The sequence below is a fragment of the Cucurbita moschata genome, unplaced genomic scaffold (genome assembly GCF_002738365.1).
Source record: "Cucurbita moschata cultivar Rifu unplaced genomic scaffold, Cmos_1.0 Cmo_Scf00017, whole genome shotgun sequence".
Classification (NCBI taxonomy): Eukaryota; Viridiplantae; Streptophyta; class Magnoliopsida; order Cucurbitales; family Cucurbitaceae; genus Cucurbita; species Cucurbita moschata.
Genome location: NW_019268533.1, coordinates 2,648,867 through 2,669,087, shown reverse-complemented (window position 1 = coordinate 2,669,087; position 20,221 = coordinate 2,648,867). Strand labels below are relative to the sequence as shown.

Here is a 20,221-nt window from a genome sequence, read left to right as displayed (position 1 = left end):
AAAAAAAAAAAAAAAAAAAATTAAAAAAAAAAAAAAAAAAAACAGAGAACAGCGTGGAAAAAATCATAGACCGAAAATGGTAAGTAAGTAACGGCGTTAAGAAAGCCAGCTGTACATGAATCAGGGCTGTTTTCGTAATTTCACTTTTAATCCTCTACTTTGCTCCAATGATTCTGCAACTAAAAGCCAAAATTAATATTAATAAGAATTAAATTTAATTTAATTTTAATTAAAAAAATATTTATATAAATATATTTTCAAGAAAATGCTAATATAGATTAAATTAAAATTTATTAAAAATATAAAAGTTAAATTAAATAAACTAAAATAGAATAAACTTAATTTCAATCATTTTATTTCTTTCTATTTGCCATATATATATATTTTCAAATGGGTAATAATTTAATTTTATTTAATAACTATTTTTTAATTTTATATTTTTAAAATTTAAGTTATTGAACAGTCTTGCTGATATTATTTGTTACATTTTTAAAAAAATTTAAATGCTAAATAAACACAATGAATTAATTATGAGAAAATAAAAAAAAAATAAAAAAGAGATAATATTGAAAATAATAATTTCCAATTTAAATTTATGAATTTAATTTAATTTATTAAAAAAAAAAAAAAAAAAAAAAAAAAGGAAGAAGAAGAAGACAAATGGAGGGCATGGTTGAATTGAGATAAATGGAGGAGGAAGAAGAAGGGGGGGCATTTGTCTGAGCTTGCGACTGGAAAGTGATCTCTGAGATTGTTCTCTGCCATGGCTTTCTCTATGCAGCTTTACCGTCTTGCCACTCGTACAGATGCGGCCTTGCCGGAGAGTTTCCCCGGAGTTCGATCGGTTCGGTGTAGGAAGCCTCTGTCGGTGAGATGCGACGGCGATTCTTCTGCTTCTGCTTCTTCTTCTTCGTCGTCGGTGGCTGTGGATTCCAATTTTGATGCCAAGGTGTTCCGGAGGAACTTGTCGAAGAGTGAGAATTACAACCGCAGAGGGTTTGGTCACAAGGACGAGACTCTGGCGCTTATGAATAGCGAGTATACGAGTGAGCCTCGATCGTCTTGATTTTGTTGGATTTCTTATGGAATTAGGAAAATTGTTTACGAAATTCCTTTGCATGTTCGATTTTTATGGGAAAACTAGAGAATATTCTATTACCTGCTCCTGGAGGATTTTGGTCTTCAGATTTGGCTTCTCGAGGCCATAAACTAAATTAAAAAAGAAAAAGTCAAAAAGAGAGAAGACTTCACTTGAATTTTCAACTTATTTTGCTGAAAACTAATTCTATGTTCGAATTGCAGGTGATATCATCAAGACTCTGAAAGAAAATGGATTTGAGTATACGTGGGGAGATGTTACTGTTAAATTGGCGGAAGCATATGGATTTTGTTGGGGAGTTGAGCGAGCAGTCCAGATTGCTTATGAAGCGAGAAAGCAATTTCCTGATGAGAAATTATGGTTAACCAATGAAATTATTCACAACCCAACTGTTAACAAGGTACTGATTGATTTACTGCGGTTTCTTTCGACGATTTAAATTTAGAAATGGATCATACTCTGGTAAATTTGATGATGCTTCTGGTGTTCTGTTTGTCTAAGATTTTATTGTCCAATCTCGAGTTTCTAGCATGTGTTCTTCTTTCAATCAGATGTGATTCTTTTATCCCTTTCTGGGATCTCTGCCTATCTATCTGAATGAATCATGCTTCTTATTTGTGGAGGAAGTTCAAAATTTCCATTACTATGTTATTGCTGATAAGCGTGCTTTGATCGCTTATCCCCAAGAAAACGCCATCTGTTTTTGTTTTTGAATTTTTTTGTTCCATTCCCAACTATGTATTCTTGTTCAATCTGAACTGTGATCTGAAAATTTTGCAAGATAGTATTCCAGTTGTTGTCCGGGTCCTTTGCGTGTGGTGTTCTGTCTGGTGCATGTCTATGAGGAATGAAGACTTTAAGCCTTCCAGTCTTTAGGAACATTAATGCAGTTTTCACCCCTAACTTTTGTGAATTCTATATTTTACCTTTTTAATTCTTTTTCTCTAAATTCGAATGATTTTTCCATCCATATCCCACGTGTGTCGGGTAGGATAGATTTGTTGACCTTCTTCCTGTGTTCGGGCGCAGTAAAAGTCTTGCACCAATGCTTGGACTATTTTTAGATTTTCAATTTTATCTTTACTACTTGCTGTTCTTTTCCTAGAACTTTGAAACACTTAAAACTTTTGATTTCCTTGCTGTCTTTTCCATACCAAAGAACATCCTGAAGTATGACTGGTATTCAAAAGTTTATAAACTTAATTGATTGTTGAATTTCATGCCATCTTTTCGCATAATTCTTAAGTTCCTCGTTGCACGAAGGGAAGAAATAGCATAAATATTTTTGAATTCTATATGTAGCGCTTAGAGGAGATGGAAGTCCAAAACATTCCACTTGAGGATGGAAAGAAACAGTTTGAAGTGGTTGGCAAGGGTGATGTTGTGATTTTGCCTGCATTCGGAGCTGGCGTGGATGAGATGTTGACATTGAGTGAAAAAAAGGTGCAAATCGTTGATACAACTTGCCCATGGGTTTCAAAGGTATCGTTGCAGAATTTGCTTTTCTCTCCTTGCTGTACGTTCTGATATACCGACAATAATGCTAACTGCAATTAATATTATGGTTTTGCTTCTGCCAAAAATTCTCTCTCAATTTATGGATGTTGTCTGCATAACATTTGAAGGTTTGGAACGTCGTGGAAAAGCACAAGAAAGGGGAGTTTACTTCAATTATTCATGGTAAATATTCTCATGAAGAAACTGTAGCAACAGCATCCTTTGCAGGAAAATATATAATTGTCAAGAACATGGCAGAGGTATGTCCATTTCATTTTTCTTTTTTGTTGATCTGGGCGATTTTGTACTTCGTCGGGTGAGGAATAATGCATATTTTTCGTATGAACTTTTGCCTTTATTCAGGCAACATATGTGTGTGACTACATTCTTGGAGGCGAACTTGATGGATCGAGCTCAACCAAAGAAGAGTTTATGAAGGTATGGTTTTGTCAATACTTTATGAACCATTATATATTGACATCATTCACAGCTTTAATGGTTGTACTAATTCCTGGTCCGCAGAAATTCAAAAATGCAGTCTCACAAGGGTTTGACCCAGATACTGACCTATTAAAGGTTGGGATTGCAAACCAAACCACAATGCTCAAGGGAGAAACAGAAGAGATCGGTAAATAATCCGCTGAAACGCCATTCATCGCTTCTCCTTGAAATCACAAGCATGTTTATTTACATTTTACTTTTATCAGGTAAACTAGTTGAAAGAACTATGATGCGCAAGCACGGAGTCGAAAATGTCAACGAGCATTTCCTCAGTTTCAATACAATATGCGATGCTACTCAAGTAAGTCTCCAAGATTTTCTACGATGTCTAGCATGTAGGTTTTAGGGAGCAAATTGTGGTTTAATATTCTACTCTCTACTGCTTGAATGGCAAGTTTATGCGTCAACAGAGGCTTTGAAACCCTCATTAACAGCTCCTGCCAAGATCATATTGACGAGTTGCAAATCAGTGTATGCTGATCTTGCATACTTTTAGTTGTCACTTATATGTGTCTCGAACCCGTTCTCTTCTATCAGGAACGTCAAGATGCGATGTACAAGCTTGTAGAGGGAAAAGTGGATCTCATGTTAGTTGTTGGTGGATGGAATTCCAGTAATACTTCTCATCTTCAAGAGATAGCTGAGGAGCGAGGCATTCCCTCTTATTGGATTGATAGTGAGCAGAGAATAGGCCCAGGAAACAGAATAGCTTACAAACTGAATGTAAGTGAACGTACAGATTTAGTCTCGAGTCCCGTTCAGATTCAATTTGCTAACGGTTTTTGGGGTCGTTTTTCAATTTAAAGCCTACCTTTTCTTTCTCTGATTACTTATTATTTCTTCATCCTTACAAACTCATATTAGCATGGGGAGTTAGTTGAAAAGGAGAACTGGCTACCCAAGGGTCCTATCACGATCGGTGTCACATCCGGGGCGTCAACCCCTGATAAGGTTAGTCTTCTCTTCGACTTACACACGTGCTGTTACGAATTGTCGTCTGCAACAAATTTTAAACCAATTCACGTCGGTATGCTTTTGCAAACAGGTAGTCGAAGATGTTCTTACCAAAGTCTTCGACATTAAGCGCGAACAAGCATTGCAGTTTGCATAAATTTATAGGTTAGTAGTTCAAATGAACTTGTTAGAGACAGAGAGTTATATGGTTCTAAATGTGTAACTGAAAGATGGTACATTCCCTTTATCAATCATATAGCTTCTTGTATCAAAATAGTTTTGTTGGGCAGTAGTAAAGGTCCTATCCACAGAAATGTATCACAAGTAGTTCAACGAGTATGTCGACCTTCAACGTCGTCGAATCGTACATGTTTTGTAACAACATAGATATCTAAGTGAAGTAAAGGGGGTTTCATAAAAATGGTTTTGGATTGTTGAGAATCAAATCCTCCATTGTTGCAGAACGACCATAGCTGTTGGTTTATCCTTTGGAAGAGATCTTTCTGTTCTGTAGTCGTTCTGTAGTCCTTTAGTCGTGTGATGGCCACGTGCAGGTGCCTACTTCAAAGGTAGTAGTTTTGAAACATTTATGAAACGAGGATAATAATAATAATAATAATATTTCCAACTTTAAGGAGTATATTTAATAATTTAATTTAGTTGAACGTACCGTACTTTATTTCTATCTTTCTACACATAACTGAAGAATGGAAAAGATTTTTCAAGGGTCTCGGGTCCCAGAAGTGCATGATCCTGTGGAGAAAATTAAGTGAAGTACTCCAAACATGAAGTACGGAAAGGTGTCTATAACTTCCCCACTAGGATCTACGCCCCAACCTAGAATAGTTAGGTGGGGAAGTAAAATTAATCCTTGTTCATACATGGACTTCTCAGGTACGAAATGAGCTATTTCGAATAGGTTCATTGCTCCGGTCCTACGGTTAATGCGGCATGGACTACATGAGCTCTAGTAGTTTATTGGATAAATTGATAAGTCAGGCATTTTCGACCCACCAAGCGAAACCATTGGTTTCTTGGTCACGACCAACTAAAGCTAAAGTTCCATTAAAGAGCGTTTCCACGGGATAGAACCTCCTCAATGAACGAAAGAAAGAAAAAAAAATGACAAAGTTGAGATGTTTGCTTTAAATCTCACTTCTTGTTTTAGTCCTTGTGCAACAGTTTTTAGCAATTATTAATGGGCCAAATTCAAGTAGTTTGTTACTATAGAACTTAAGCCAATTTAACCTAATTTTAAAAGCTTTTGTTGTCTATAATTCGGGTCTAATATTAATATTGTTCTTATATTTCCAACGTTTGTATTTTGGTTTGTACAATTCTATTAAATTTCGGAGATATTTATGTTATTACGAGACATTGTCATATTAAAGATATGACATGTTTTCCACTCACGCGACGTTGAGTCTAATTGTACAAGAAAAGTAATAGATAATTATAAAGAGTATACAATAAAGTGTTACGTGACGCAAACAGTACCATGAATACAACTCAATTGGTAAAGATGTTTCAACTCATTTTAACGTTTTAAACTTGGTTCTAGATTATTCAAGGTATTCTTATAGTTAATCTTCGACCGGTTTAAATCAATTAAAAAAAAAACATAAATTCTATTATTATTATTATTATTTTGTAAAGGCATAAGGTTCTTAAAATGTTTTTGGTTCTTTTTAGTTATTAAATATTTATAAAATTAAAAGACATGTTGAATTTAAGATCAAGAAATCAGAGTGGCGCAGCGGAAGCGTGGTGGGCCCATAACCCACAGGTCCCAGGATCGAAACCTGGCTCTGATAAAAACTCCCGTAATTTTTTCGTCCCTTTTCTATTCTCTTTTTAAGTTACTGAAATTTACTAGCGGGCCCACCAATATACGGAATTTTTTCATTTTTTCCGCCGGCAGCTATTTATATTATTATTTTAATTAATATTAATTTAAAATAATATTAAAACACAATTATTTGCTTTGTTGTCGTTTCCGTAAAATTAGTTTGAATAATTTGTTAATTTAATTATGCATATCAACAACTATAATATACATTTTATTTTTTTTACTATAAACTATTAAAAATTTTAAATTATATTACCGTAATAAACCAAATAGAAATTAATCTATTTATAAAGATAAAATTTGATAACATAAAAAAATGATTAATGTTTTTCGATTAATAAATTAATTAGTTGAATCAGAAAAAAATAAAATACACCACTAACTTAAATAAATTGATCCAATTAACACCGTAAAAAATATTTATTATTACACAAATAGAAAGTTTCTTATCTTTATAAATATACTAAAAAAGTTTTTAAGTGAGACTGAATTCAGTAAAAAAAATATTTATTTTCGTCAAAATGAAAAAAATGATGTAAAGATATAGAAAAATTGTATATGAAACTTTTAGATAATTCATTGCATGATGCATTTTGATTAGATTTCGAATGAGCCTAAAAGAAAATTTTGAAAAATATTTGGAACGATCTAGGAAAAGTATTATAATAGATTTATCAGATGTGTAAACGATACAGTGATAGTTTATAGCAACTAAGATTGAAATAACATGATTATACATGCCACAGACAACAAGTTTCGGACGAGTACGACTACGATTATATATAGAGATATATAGGTGTAATGCTTACCTTTGGAACAGATTATCTTCGAACAGTTGATCTTTATTTTCTTTCATCTACGAAAGCTGTGGTGGCCTTTAGAATCGAATTTAAATGACAAATCCAGTTTGTGATCAGACCTAAAGCTGCGAATGTGAGCAATAGGCCAAATCCGATCGCGTTGCAGCCGTGATTCTACTTTGCTTTCAGTTCTCCGTAACTGCTATTAGTGGTGAATCCGTTTTTGGTCATTGTTTCGATCCGATAATCCTTGTGCTCTTTGTTGAGGAATTTGCCGACAATCTCCAAGCTCGGTTTCAGAACCGTATTCATCCAGACATCCGCCGTGTCTTCTCCGCTGTTTTCGAACACCGCCGTCGCGTCGATCCGGTGGATTCCCCAACCTAGCTCGTCTCGGAGGCGGTGAATTTTTCCGCGTTGACGGAGCGCGAGAGTACAGGTGTTATCCTTAATTTCTTGAATCGCAGATTTCAGCAAACTATCGTCATTTTTCTCTGATTTGAAGTAACTATCCATCTCTGGAGCGCCGATTGCGCGGCGGATTCCGCGGCTGTAGTCGGCATTAGGAACGTACATCTCTCGAACCTCTTCCACTAGCCCTGCCTCCACCATCTGATCCACTCGCTTCGAAATGTACCTGTTCAGAACTGGCAGAGCAACATCAGTCCAGACAAAGCAACAGTCGAATCGCGAACGGAAATCCGCAATCGGATTCTCAACCAGCGCCTCAATGTAGTTGTTCGATCCTCCAACGATGATAGGAATTCGTCCGCGTCCAATAATCTCAGCGATTGAATCTTCGACGAGACGGCAGAACTCTGCGGCCGTCAAGTCGGCGTCCGGATCCTGGATTACGCCAAGGAGATGGTGAGGGACGCCGCGGCGATCGGATTCAACGATCTTGTTGGTGATGATGTCGAGGCCTTCATAGAACTGAATCTTGTCGGAGTTGATGATCTCCGACGGGAAGAAATTGGCCAAATCGACAGAGAGTTTTGATTTTCCAGTAGCAGTGCAGCCCATAACGAAAATCACTTTGTGCTTTTTGTTGCTCAGATACTCAACGCTGTGGTTCATCTTGTTCATTTGCCCTTAAATGTTAACTAAATAACAAAAATGCCACATTCCAAAAAAAAAAAAAGAGAGAGAAAATTAATCAAATCGAACATAAATTAAAATATTTTATAATTGAACCAATAGGTTAAAAATTAAGAGAAAAAAAAAAGTAAATGTGTTATTTTTTAAACAAATTATTTTAAATTTACAAAACTGTTTGAAAAAATCTAATGTTTATTTTTCATATTATATTAAAAAAATAAGACATATGATAAATAATTAAATAATACATACAACCATATAATATAAAGGAAGCACCTTAATATATATATATATATAATGTGAAATATGTTTTTTTTCCTTCTAATTATTCTTTAAAAAACTAATAACAAAGTTAAATTAATAAAATATTTCTAAAATTTATATTTATCTAAAAAAAACATTCTAGAATTCCATTTTTTTTTTAAAAAAACGATTAAATTTTCAAATTTGTATTAATACTCAATTTTTTTTAAAAATAAATTTTAAAAATATCCTTAAAATTTTTTAAAATAAAAAAATATTAAAGATATTTTTGAAGTTTTTTAATATTATTAATAAAAAAATATTAAAGTTTAGGAGTATTATTTTTCAAATTTCAAAAATATTTTTAAAAAATAGTATTATAATTAAAAAAAAAAAAGGAAGATATATATATTTTTTTATGTGATAAAATAGTTTTGAATATTATTATTTATGGAAAGATTTAATAACAAAAGTTAGTGGCATTAATGTTCATGCATGCATGTAACAGAAATCAAACACGTGCATGAATGAAAAAAGAAAAAATATGAATACCAACAAAAATATAACGAAAGTCAAATTCTATGACGTCATAAATTGCTTTGCCAAAAATTATTTCCAAATAACATTAAATATAATAAGATATGAGTTATCATTTCTATTATTTTAACGGTTGGTGGTTCAATTTCGTACGTAAGATTAACGGCATGCCGTGTAAATTTTTTAAATCTAAATAATTTTAGCGAACTGATGCAAATTAGGAAGGAAATTTAAAATCTTAGGATAATAAGGAAAAAAAAAAAACGAAAAAGGAAGATAGGCGATAAAGATGTTATGATACTGTGAACTTTGTAATAGTTGGAGAATTGAGAGATCATGTGAACAAATGCAAGGAAATGCAAGGAAATGCAAGGAAAGCTCGTGTCTCGATCCTTCTGGACATGCCCATAAGCAACAATTCGAGCAAGTAAGCTTGTGTGGGATCACGACCGAGACCCATGAAAGAATATTGAAAAAACACGAGAAACAAGCAAGTTTTTGAATATAGTACAGAAGAGGGAGATGAAGTAAGCTCGTGCGGGATCACGGTGGAGACCCATCAAAGAAAATCGAAAAAAAAAAATAAGTTAAAGTAAACTATTCAACTCAGATATTAAAAGCATAGAAACCGAATCTCGTTGAAAGCTGTTTAGAATGATTTTTTACCGAGATCAACTTATGATCAACGATTTACGCAAGTAAGCTCGTGCAGAATCACGATCCAAACCCGACAAGGAATATTCAAAATAACACGAGAAGCAAAGAAGAGAGAGAGAAACCTGAAAAAAGAGATCTTTTAGGGAATAGAAGTTGACGAAGAACTCACCTATACCATTCCACTTTAAATAGCAATTTTATTTATTTATAATTATTATTTTTTGTTATAAAATTATAATCCACATTCGATTTTAAAAAAATCTGAATTACTTGACAAATATATTTAAAAAACCATTGTTTTTCTCTCCTAATTCACCTTAATTCAACATTTTGTGCTAAAAACATTTAATTTCTTGAAAAATAATAATAATATATATATATGGCAACATAGCAAATTTGACACGTGTTTCATATATTTTGTTTTACCCTATAATATTAAACCTTATCTTTATTTCCAAAATTTAAATGATATATTTTAATATATTTATCTCATTGCATCTTTATAAATAAATAAAGTGACGTATAGTTATCGTTGTTGTATCAGTCTAGAGTTCTTTTCGTTCCTTTTAAGGATTGTGTTGATATGTGAACTGATCCTTGCTAAATATGGATATCTAGGGCTGGGAGCATGCACGACACGTTTCATTAGGGTAAATGAGAGTGATTTGCATCATGTAATCTCGAGATAAAACCCTTTTGCTATTTTTGCTTTCTAGACATCTCCTTGCATGTGTCGTATTTAGTTATGGATTTTTTTTTTTTTGCCTTATACGTGGCCCCGACCCAGACTTGTTTTTGGTGTTTCTCGGTAATACTTAAACGAATCTGTTGCGATTGTATCCTTACCCTTTTTTTTTCCCGAAGTTTTGGTCTTGCCTCGACCCTAATTGGGACTTCTCGACACAGTATGTATCATCGATTTCAGATCTTCTATTTAGTTAGCTTTGTTGCGTGCAAACGCTTGGACAACTTGTCCTTTTGTTTTTTAGCATTAAAATTAGTTTTTTTTTTCTCATATTCTCGACCAATCGAGCTTTTCTTTTGTTGGGATTGTGCAAGTAGCACACTCCGACTTTGTCGGTGGGTTCTACTTGTCCTGTATTTCCAAAAAATTTAGTTAAAGTGCAGTTCATTTTGGTTACCCGCCTCTCGAGCTCTCTTCTAATTTTTCCTCGATCACCCCTCTTAGGGATGAGACCGAGACTGAGGTGGTGTTCAATCACAAGTTCTTAGCCGATAACGATCCTAACTTTGATATGACGACAACAACAAATTTGTTTGGAAGAAGGACATGGACATCAAAACAAGAAAAATGCATGCCAATGTGATACTTGTCACACACACTTTGATACCCGAGTCAGAGGGAGAGAAAAATCCAATAGGGAAGAGCTTAGAGTAGGAGAGTGTTGTTACCTCTCTTCGAGTTACAACAACGCATGTATAGGAAGTTCATGTTTCCCTCGTGAACTAGGTTAATAGTAGAACCGAACCGAGCTGAACATAAATACCCTAGGTTAGGGGCAGCTCGAGAGGGCTAAGGTTAAGCCAAGACATAATCTTCTTCTTCTAATGGCTCAGTTGCATTGAAATCAATCCTACTTTTGCTCAATCCAATTTACCGTCATTTCCTCCGACTACAAGAACAGTAACGAAGTCGTTACAATTCTAATTAATTTCTCAAATTGGTATAAGGATAAAATTTGCATGCGCTATAACGAAAACAATGATTTATGTCAACTTAGTTATCGAACGATAGTTCACTCTTTACATCAATTAAAAAACCGTCCTCTAATTTTAATCATATTTAGTTATCATAATTTCTCATAATTTCTATTTATATTAATCAAATTATTAGGAATTAACAAAAAGTTTGCCGAAAATTTTAATATTTTATTTAGTTAGAGAAAAAATAACATACAATCGTACCTTTTTTTCATCTTCATCCTCATTTGATCCAAACGACGTCGTGTCGATTTAAAGTTATATTTTAATTAAAAATTAATTTAGCTTTCGACAACGATCAAATTATATATATTAATTTTTTAAAATTTAAATTCTCATTATAATTAAAGCGAGAATAGATGTCTAAACTTAAACAACATGTCAAATCATTTTTTTTTCTTAATTTTTATTTATTTATTTTAGTTTTAAAATTAGTAATATAATAATTATTTTTTTAATATTGGAATTAAACTATTTTATTAATTTTTGTTATGAGGTCAACTATGTATACTTATCCTTCTTGGTATACGTAAAATTAATAATTAAGACGTTTTCCTTCCTTATTTGTCATAAAAAAATTAATAATTATATATAATTTATAAAATAAAAATAAATATTTCTCATACAAGGCAAGTACATCATACTTAAAATTAAATAATTTCTTGCCATATATATAAAAATAAAATTATTTTAATATTATTTTAACGCTCCAATTATCTTATCTAATTTTCAACTTTGTATTAATAAAATAACTTTAATAATGTCATATTGATTGGAGAGCGTTCAATGTTGTGTCTAATAAATTTTAGACATATTATTTTTTTAAAAAAATTAATTTAGTTTATTTCTAATTAAACCTAAAAGTTTAATCTTTTTTATCTAATAAATCTAAAAAAATGTTAAAAAAATTAAAATTTTATTATTATTATTATTTTTAATTTCTTGTAATTTAAATATCGTAAATTCCTATGAAAAAAGAAATATATAATGAAATAACAATAATGATGCGGGTGTAAAATCACAAAGATGCCGGGAAGCAGGAGATAGTTTCCGTTTCTGTGGTCCCTCCTTCACAGAAACGGTACAGTGGGTCAGTAAGTCGACCGAGCTGTCACTCACAGTGCCTACGTGGCGGAGTTTGATTGGTTTGTAGGAATGAAGGTGGAGTGAGTCTTTGATGTGGATGACGCCGGTCCGCAGTCGAAGCTCGAAAGCGAAGGGATCCGAATTTGGCCCTGCGGAACGTACGACAGAGAGAAAGAAGAGAGAGTTCTGAACCATCCAACCAACCATCCATCGCTCCTCCCTCTTTCTTTCTCTCTCGCTTTCTTCCGGAGCTTCATCTTCACCTTCATCCTCTCAAGAATTCGTTTGCAACTCCTTCAAATCCAGGCAAGTCTCCATCTCCAATCTGTCCTTTTGATTCTTTCTGCTGCGATCGCGTCCTCTTTGTTTTCTTAAGCTTGATTGATTGATTGATTGATCCAGGATTCAAGCTTCATTGATTTTGTGTTCGTTTTTATGCTTGTCGAATGAATCTAATCTTGATTACGGCTTGAATCATAGGTGTTGCCGCGTTTTGATGAGATCCTAATTGCTACGGTTTTTTATTTGATGTTTTATGGATTATCGTGCTGTTTGTTTTAATTGTTTTTTTGATCCGGTGAGTCTTTTGCGTTGTCTATTTGCCGATTGGAAAGTTATAAACGAGTTTTTTTCAAAAAAATCTTTAGTTCTACCTTTTGGTTCCTACGTTTGCTGGCATATGGAGCTGGATATCTAGTATTTACTATCGTATCAGCTATATATTGTGATCCAGTTGATTCTTGGTTGGATGATTATGTAAACGATGTATTGGGAATTCATGTGGCTAGAAAATGCGAGTAAACTTTTCCAAGGAAGTTTGGGGTTCCATTGGATATTATTATAGCAATTGTTAGTGTAATATTCTCATTTATTTAGGAATACAGATTTTGCTTCATCCATGGTGTGAAGTCTTCGCTATTTCAATTTACAGTGTTTGAAATTGCAGCAGGAGATACGTTTTCATCATCTGCTGTGTTATGATTTGATTTTATTTCATTCGTGGTGTTGTTATATGGCACAGTTGACTTTAATGGCATTAAGCCTGTACTGTCTTTGCTATTTAAATTTACTGCTCTGAAATCGCAATGAGGGGCTTCGTGCTGCACTGGAGTAATCCAATATGTGGTTCCGAGGGTCTAATTCCGCGATAAAAGAGCTCTGTTTCCAAGGACAAACGTTTCGTCATCTTTGTTGTTATAATTTGATTGGGATTAGTCATTCGTTTGTTCTACATTTCGAAAAAAACAATCTTTTTGCAATACTTTGATCTGGCAGTGCTGCGAATTTGATGTTCTATTTTTACGGTACTCTTCAGGAACAATGATTAAGCTTTTTAAAGTGAAGGAAAAGCAGAGAGAGATTGCACGGAATGCCAATGGAAAACCTCCTGGCAAGAAGCAAAGTGCAGGAGAATTGCGTCTTCAAAAAGGTAACCATTTTACTTCATTTTCATTTACATCTTTGATGAAGAACTGATGAACTTGAAGCCATGATTCTGTGGTTTGAAGATTGTCGATCGTACTCGTTCTTTTTCTAGAGCTTTTTACGAAAACCCATTTGGTTTGTTGTATTTATTAGCATCCATTGTCTTAACTAAGGTTCAGATCAGTTTAGTGTTATGGATTTTTTAGATTTCAGATATGATATTGCATTCCTTTTTCTGCTGGAACTTTATTGTTAAGTCACTTATCAGTCTGGAATTAGCTATTGTGACGTGATGAAGTTGAAGTTCTGGTGTGTTCCTAGCTTACTCTTGGCGCACACTAGAAATTGTTGTAACTAATTTTAGTTCAGTAGTTTATGTATCAATGCCAACTAGAATAGCTTTTATAATCTGTGTGGCTTTGAGCGCAAGAAGTTTTTATCTTCTTGTGTTTTGCTTGATTTGCTGAGCTATGCAAGTTGATATAAATATGATATGAACATCAGTTAATTTTTCTATTCACTGTGGTGTAATATGGCTATATACTCGTTTCGTTTGGTCTCATACCTGGAGTTCAAGGTATTATTTGATTTTTAATTGTAGATATCAGTGAATTGAACCTACCAAAAACGTGTTGTATATCGTTTCCTAATGGCAAGGATGACTTGATGAACTTTGAGGTCACTATTCAGCCTGATGAAGGATATTATCTGTAAGTAGTCTCTTGTAGGCATTGTTTTTCAGTTTAGTTGCAATATGTTCTTCTCAAGATGAAATGCACGTGTTCACGTCACAATTCCCGAATCTCAGATGTGCATGATGCGTCTTATCACTTGAAATATTAGGAGCTGAAGATATATGCATGGATGTCATATCATTTTTATCAATCAAGCTTCAATGGCACTTTGCATTGGACTTGGTTCAACTGTATATATGCTGTGTATTGAAACACTGCTTTTCTTCATGTTTTAATCACCATTTCTTGGTTAAGATGTCTGTTCCTCCCCCCACCCAGTAGCTGTTCCTCGGTTATGAACTTAATATGATTTCATGTTAACAGAGGCGGCACGTTTCTCTTCTCTTTCCAAGTTTCCCCTGTGTACCCTCACGAGCCACCAAAAGTTAAGTGCAAGACAAAGGTAACGATGCTGATCTTGTTGATTAATTTGTGTTTTCTTTTTAATATTTTGGAAGTAGCTGAACACATTTGACTTGCAGGTGTATCATCCTAATATTGACTTGGAAGGAAATGTTTGTCTCAACATTTTAAGAGAGGACTGGAAGCCCGTTCTGAATATCAACACTATCATATACGGATTATTTCATCTTTTCACGGTATTTACGATTGTACCGATGTCGAACTTACTCTTCAAACATTCTAACATTTATCTGTGTTAACATTTAATCACACTCATACGACTGGAATGGTTCTTTATGTGAAGTTTAGGACCCAAAATAAAAAATTCCAAATGCTTTTAAGAAATCAAAATGGAAATAGGCGCATAAATTTAAGGAACTGAATAGAGTTAGAATCTCAGTGGGGTTCTTTTAATCACATTTTATATTTTCTATTCTTGCAGCAACCAAATCATGAAGACCCCCTCAACCACGATGCTGCAGCTGTTTTAAGGGATAACCCGAAGACGTTCGAATCCAACGTGAGAAGAGCAATGGCTGGGGGATATGTGGGACAGACATACTTCACGCGTTGCATGTAGACTCTACGTGAATTGTAAAGCACCAGATACATCATTCCAAACATGGGCTCGACGAGGTCTTCGAACTTCTCTGGTAAGGTAATGTCTAATGTGTTGAGTACTGTCTGATCACCGACGCAACACGAAATCCTTTGTGAACTTTGTTGTGTGTTTGCAGTATTGGTTTCCATGGAAGTTGGACTGGAAACTGAAACACTTATCTCTGTGTATGTATTTCCTCTAATTTATCTTGAAAAGACAGATTGCTCTTTTTCTATCAGTTGAAAGTATAAGGTATGTTTTTGGAGCCTCCCTTCTTTTCTTTATTATGAATGTAAATTTACTGAATTGTTGAATCATAATGATTTAATTCCTTATATATCTCGAGTTCGTAAAACCTTTGTTAGTGTCACATTTTAATGATACAATGCCTTTTAATTTAGCATGATATGATCAAATTTCAACTTTGAGCTGTGGTAAAAGTAGTAATGAAAGTAAGAAAAGATAGAGGAGGAAGCATATGAACTAAACTGCCTATTAGGTTCAAACTTAACAGAAACAAACATTGAGCCTGCAAGATCTTCTGTGCCAAGAAGAGGTGAAATCTCTCACCTGGATCGAAAAAATGGCAGCAAAGAAGCGCGATGGAGCGGTTGTCGACATTCCTTCATTGACCGACTTTTCGACCCTTTTAGCTCCCATGGTGGCAGGCAGCCGTTGTCATGGGAGTGAAGAAACAATGAAGACGTTGAGACTTATGATTGATGTATTGAGATCGATGTGAAGCAACCGAAAGTAGTTCGTACTCGCTTCTTCTCGATGTCGTATCCTTGGAAATTTGAGTCATGTGGAACAGTTGAAGTCTTGAGAGCCTTGGGGTGCGTTCTTTTTTCCGACCAAACAGAGCGCCGGAGACCGGAAAATGGGCGAAGGAGAAGAGAGCAGAGATGAATCAGAAATCCCAACAAGAAAATGAAATGAAATGAGGAAGAAGAGAAGAAAAAAGCAAAGAATGTCCGAGAATTAGGCAGTTAGTTTTAAAAGATTGGAAGCTTTGAAAGGAAACTCTGTCGCTATTCCATTTGACAGTTTGACTGCCTTGCTGTTCTAAAGAATTTCATCAAAATTTCCCCCTTTTTGATTTCTTTACTCTTTATCGCTTCATTTTATTTATTTTCTACCATATTAGTGGTGAGAAAAATACAAATTTTCTACAGTAATGGCTAAACGTCACCCTCTCTTGTTCACTTGTGTCGGTGCTTATGAAAATTTTGGAGGTCGGTCCCTATGCTCTAGCTCTGGAGGGATGCTCGGCTAACAACATTGACCTAACTTGTTCACCGAGCGAAGGGAATACCTCTGTCAATCAGCAAAAAGAGGAACTCTTGAGCATATTCTAATAGATTTGTTAAAATGATTGGCTCCGTTTTCGGATCTAGGAATTTCAGTATAATAGATGAGTACAATAGGAATCAATCAAGGTTCTTTTATGGTAGTTCCAACTATTTGACTTGGAAACCACTAGTCAATTCGTAAGCATAACCAGGAGAGTCAAGATGAATTCATTAATAGAAAAATTCCGAAAAAAGGGTTGTCGGGAATATTCCCTCAACATCTTAATTCTAAAGATCGATGATCTATATATATAAATATTGTAAAATAAGTGATTAACATATTTGGTTGATTTAGGACCTACAATTATTATTTATTTATTTTGAATTTCACTAGATCTTAATACGAAAAAAGCTACTAAAGAACAGTCAATAAAAACTTTTGAATGTATAAAACCAAATTAAAATCTAATGTAAAATAATAATAATAATAAATAAAATCGATTTATCTTTAAATTTTAGATCATATTTTTTAGTTAATTCAATGTCAACAAATATTGTCCTTTTTAAACTTTCCTGTTTGGAATTTCTCTAAAGGTCTCAAAGTTTTTAAAACACGCTAGAAAGAGGTTTACATACCCTTTATAAAGAATATGCTTTGTTCCCCTCGCCAACTGACGAGTGATCTCACAATGCATACCCGTTGAGGACCCAACGTCCTTACTCGCACACCGCCCGGTGTTGGCTCTAATACCATTTGTAACAACCAAAACCTAACACTATCAGATATTGTCCTCTTTGGGCCCGGTGTTGGCTCTAATACCATTTGTAGCAGCCAAAACCTAACACTAACAAATATTGTCCTCTTTGGAATTTCTCTCAAGGTTTTTAAATGACATCTATTAGGGAGAAATTTTCACATCCTTATAAGGAAGGCTTCGTTCCCCTCTCCAAACCAATGTGGAATCTCACATCGATGAAATGCAGGTTAAAGTAGCAACTAAAATGTCCCAAGAGTATCCATTTTACCATACATAACCTTATAATATTTCCTCCTTTAAGAACTTGTAATATTTTCAATATGCTAAACGAGTGACCCTGCAACAAAAAGAGCTCATCAAGATTCAGACCTTCCATGAAACTATGAACAACACCATTGGCAAAGGAACTAACCAAAACCAATTGAGCCACAGAAAGTGTAAGCCATAACAGTCTATCATCCATTGTTCACTCTGTGGCAACACTGAAAAAACCTTTTAAAGAGTAATTCTTTTCCTTTTTCCTTCTTTTATCAAATAAAGCATAAGAAAAACTACGTGGAAGCCAACAATAATCACTGTGATTAGAAAAGAACAGGTTCCTCTCTTGTGGAGCCAAAGATTTGTCCAAGTAAAATGCTGTGAATTGCAGAACATAAATAAAGAAGTTTACCAATCCGAGCCGTCAGGGAACGGGTTCAGAGCATCCTGCTTCCCGTTGACGTAGAAGTCGACCACGGCTTTCATTCGAGGAAACTTATCGGGATGGTAATTCACATGAACAATGACTGGCTTCAACTTTTTCAGATTATCATCCTTCCTTACAGTCTTGAATAGAACCTTGCTATTCATAAAAAGATAGAAATCCATAGTTCTTCTCGAAGCGTAAAGCCCCTCGTAGTTCGAATGCGAAGGGAAAAACAGTTCCTCATTGAAAACAGCCTGGTCCCATGAGTTACGTTCTTGAGAAAGACGTTTAGCCACACGATCTAAAAGCTCAATTGCAGGAATAGTTGGTCGAATATAGAAGAAGCCTGAGTTATAAACCCAGATTCGCATTGTGTGCGCGAATCGAGCCCAACCCATTGAAGGTTCCTCAAAGACATGGTTGTATCCATAAGCAGTTGCATTGTCATGACCATCGGTCATGGATTCGACATCCGAATCCCGATAAAGATGATCGAAAGGATTTTGCAAGTAAACAATATCGACATCAGATAGTAAAACACCATATCCTAACTGCAGAAACTCCCTCAAAATACTGAATTTCGTCCCCGAAACGGCATGGTTCCCTCCTGTTCTTCCAATTGAATCAACTTTTTCATCAGGGTCTCTTTTATAAACTGGAACATCATTTGTTTTACAGAATTGAACAATTTCATCATCCAAAGCAACCACAAGATAATTAGGTATTCCTGCTTTCTTGATGGTAGTAAACCATAGTTCCAACATCGCCTTCACATTTGAATTCGCTACCGCGACTATAAGCTCTCGATTAACAGCAACTTTCTCCAATATATTTGCTAATCTTGGATTGACAGACTGATCAGGGATAACTGGTGGATTTGTTCTTACAGCTTTAACCGTTCCGAATGGCCCGGCTTTCGACTGTTTACCTAAAGCAAGAACTTGCTTCTGTGCATGATCTTTACCTTGCTCAGCTAACTTAAGCTTCTCCGTCAATTCCCTGATCTGTTTCTCCAGCTGAGCATTCTTCTCAGATGCTGATATAAACTCGGATTTTAACATGTCGATCCGTTCAGATGAATCGCACGAATTCGAATCGGCCTAGTGCACAACCAGTTTATCAAATTACTACTAGATCATGCCAATATGAGCTATAATTCTACAACAAACTCATGGTATCAGAATCTATAGCATTAGCATATGAATTCATAATTATGAACACCAGAGAACCAGAGAAGCATAAAAGACTTATGTAACACATTCGAATAATCTCGTTACCATCCCAAAAGAATCATTGATTTCAGCATATGATGGATCATCAAATAAAGCAAAACAATTACAGAATGAAGCACAGATGAACATTCAACAAGAGGCTCAAATCGAGAAGCGTAATGAAGAGGGAAAGAAAACAGGGCAAGTGTAAACAAAAACCTGGGTTATGAATTTGACGGAGCGAGAATCACGAACTGAGAGAGCGCTCGATTTGAAGATCCCAGCAGGGAACAAGAACGCAAAAACGAATCCAAGAAGGACGCCGATAAATATGGCAGTCCCGACCTTCGATTTGCAGAAAATGGATCCTTGCGAGGAGTTTCTCATCAACGCCCCGTCTCTGCGAACATTCATGGCTTCCTGCTCAGCACAAATCGAAAGTTTCAGAGGGACCCAGAAGGACGAAAATGGCGATTAACCTTAATTGAAAGCTCAACTCAAGAACAGAGGATTTTGAGACTCATAAACAGCGAAATCTAAGGGTGTCTGAAGAAGAAAATGCACCAGATCGGTGCTATGAAATTTGGGTCGATTTGGGATTCAGAGGAACTGAAAGTCTGCTGCTTCTACAGAGTTGACTTAGTAGAGGAGTTACGGAGAGTAGCAAAGATTCATAGATTAGTATTGGTTTTGATCGTTTACGGTATAATTAATTGATGAGGGGGATTAGGAAGGAACACGAGAGGCGGAATTTTCTAGCTAGGTGGCTGAAAAATGCATATTAATTATGTTTTGAATTTAAAGGTGAGATTTTTTGGGTCGCTTTCTTTTTTACCATACTCATTTTCTTTTATTAACAAGGAGTGAGTCAAGCCAACTTAGGATCGTATCGTCTACAACTGGACAACGTATGCTCAAGCTTCTGACCCCGATTTGAGAAAAAAGTTTTAGAAAACGGGGCCACATCGTTTTAGTAGGAGAGATTGAAAACAATGTTGTATGGCATGCAAGCAAAAGACAACACAACGACTTAAATAGCTTATAACTTTTCAGGCGGGAAGAATTTGACA

At 34.8% G+C, this 20,221-nt stretch overlaps 4 protein-coding genes and 1 non-coding gene across 5 annotated transcripts; 3 read left to right on the top strand and 2 right to left on the bottom strand.

Annotated features, from left to right (window-relative positions):
* The first annotated feature begins 672 nt into the window (after window positions 1–672).
* LOC111455494 (4-hydroxy-3-methylbut-2-enyl diphosphate reductase, chloroplastic) lies at window positions 673–4,512 on the top strand. Its single transcript, XM_023097211.1, has 10 exons — window positions 673–1,046; window positions 1,303–1,499; window positions 2,402–2,581; window positions 2,725–2,856; window positions 2,960–3,034; window positions 3,119–3,224; window positions 3,304–3,398; window positions 3,635–3,820; window positions 3,962–4,048; window positions 4,143–4,512. Exons 1-10 carry the CDS (start codon window positions 764–766, stop codon window positions 4,206–4,208), a joined length of 1,407 nt encoding a protein of 468 aa, XP_022952979.1. The 5' UTR covers window positions 673–763; the 3' UTR covers window positions 4,209–4,512.
* Window positions 4,513–5,793: 1,281 nt separating this feature from the next.
* On the top strand, window positions 5,794–5,865 carry TRNAM-CAU. Its single transcript has one exon. It is a non-coding gene; the product is annotated as a tRNA-Met (tRNA).
* A 680-nt stretch (window positions 5,866–6,545) lies between these two features.
* On the bottom strand, window positions 6,546–9,370 carry LOC111455496 (adenylate isopentenyltransferase 5, chloroplastic-like). The gene is made up of 2 exons (XM_023097213.1): window positions 9,245–9,370; window positions 6,546–7,803 (listed from the first exon to the last, which is right to left on the bottom strand). The coding sequence occupies exon 2, from the start codon at window positions 7,784–7,786 to the stop codon at window positions 6,875–6,877; it is 912 nt and encodes a 303-aa protein (XP_022952981.1). The 5' UTR covers window positions 7,787–7,803; window positions 9,245–9,370; the 3' UTR covers window positions 6,546–6,874.
* A 2,776-nt stretch (window positions 9,371–12,146) lies between these two features.
* Window positions 12,147–15,475, top strand: LOC111455501 (NEDD8-conjugating enzyme Ubc12-like). The gene is made up of 6 exons (XM_023097219.1): window positions 12,147–12,349; window positions 13,359–13,472; window positions 14,070–14,178; window positions 14,527–14,605; window positions 14,685–14,801; window positions 15,047–15,475. Exons 2-6 carry the CDS (start codon window positions 13,364–13,366, stop codon window positions 15,182–15,184), a joined length of 552 nt encoding a protein of 183 aa, XP_022952987.1. The 5' UTR covers window positions 12,147–12,349; window positions 13,359–13,363; the 3' UTR covers window positions 15,185–15,475.
* A 2,067-nt stretch (window positions 15,476–17,542) lies between these two features.
* LOC111455495 (arabinosyltransferase RRA3-like) lies at window positions 17,543–19,913 on the bottom strand. The gene is made up of 3 exons (XM_023097212.1): window positions 19,371–19,913; window positions 17,926–19,040; window positions 17,543–17,592 (listed from the first exon to the last, which is right to left on the bottom strand). Exons 1-3 carry the CDS (start codon window positions 19,563–19,565, stop codon window positions 17,571–17,573), a joined length of 1,332 nt encoding a protein of 443 aa, XP_022952980.1. The 5' UTR covers window positions 19,566–19,913; the 3' UTR covers window positions 17,543–17,570.
* Window positions 19,914–20,221: the final 308 nt, after the last annotated feature.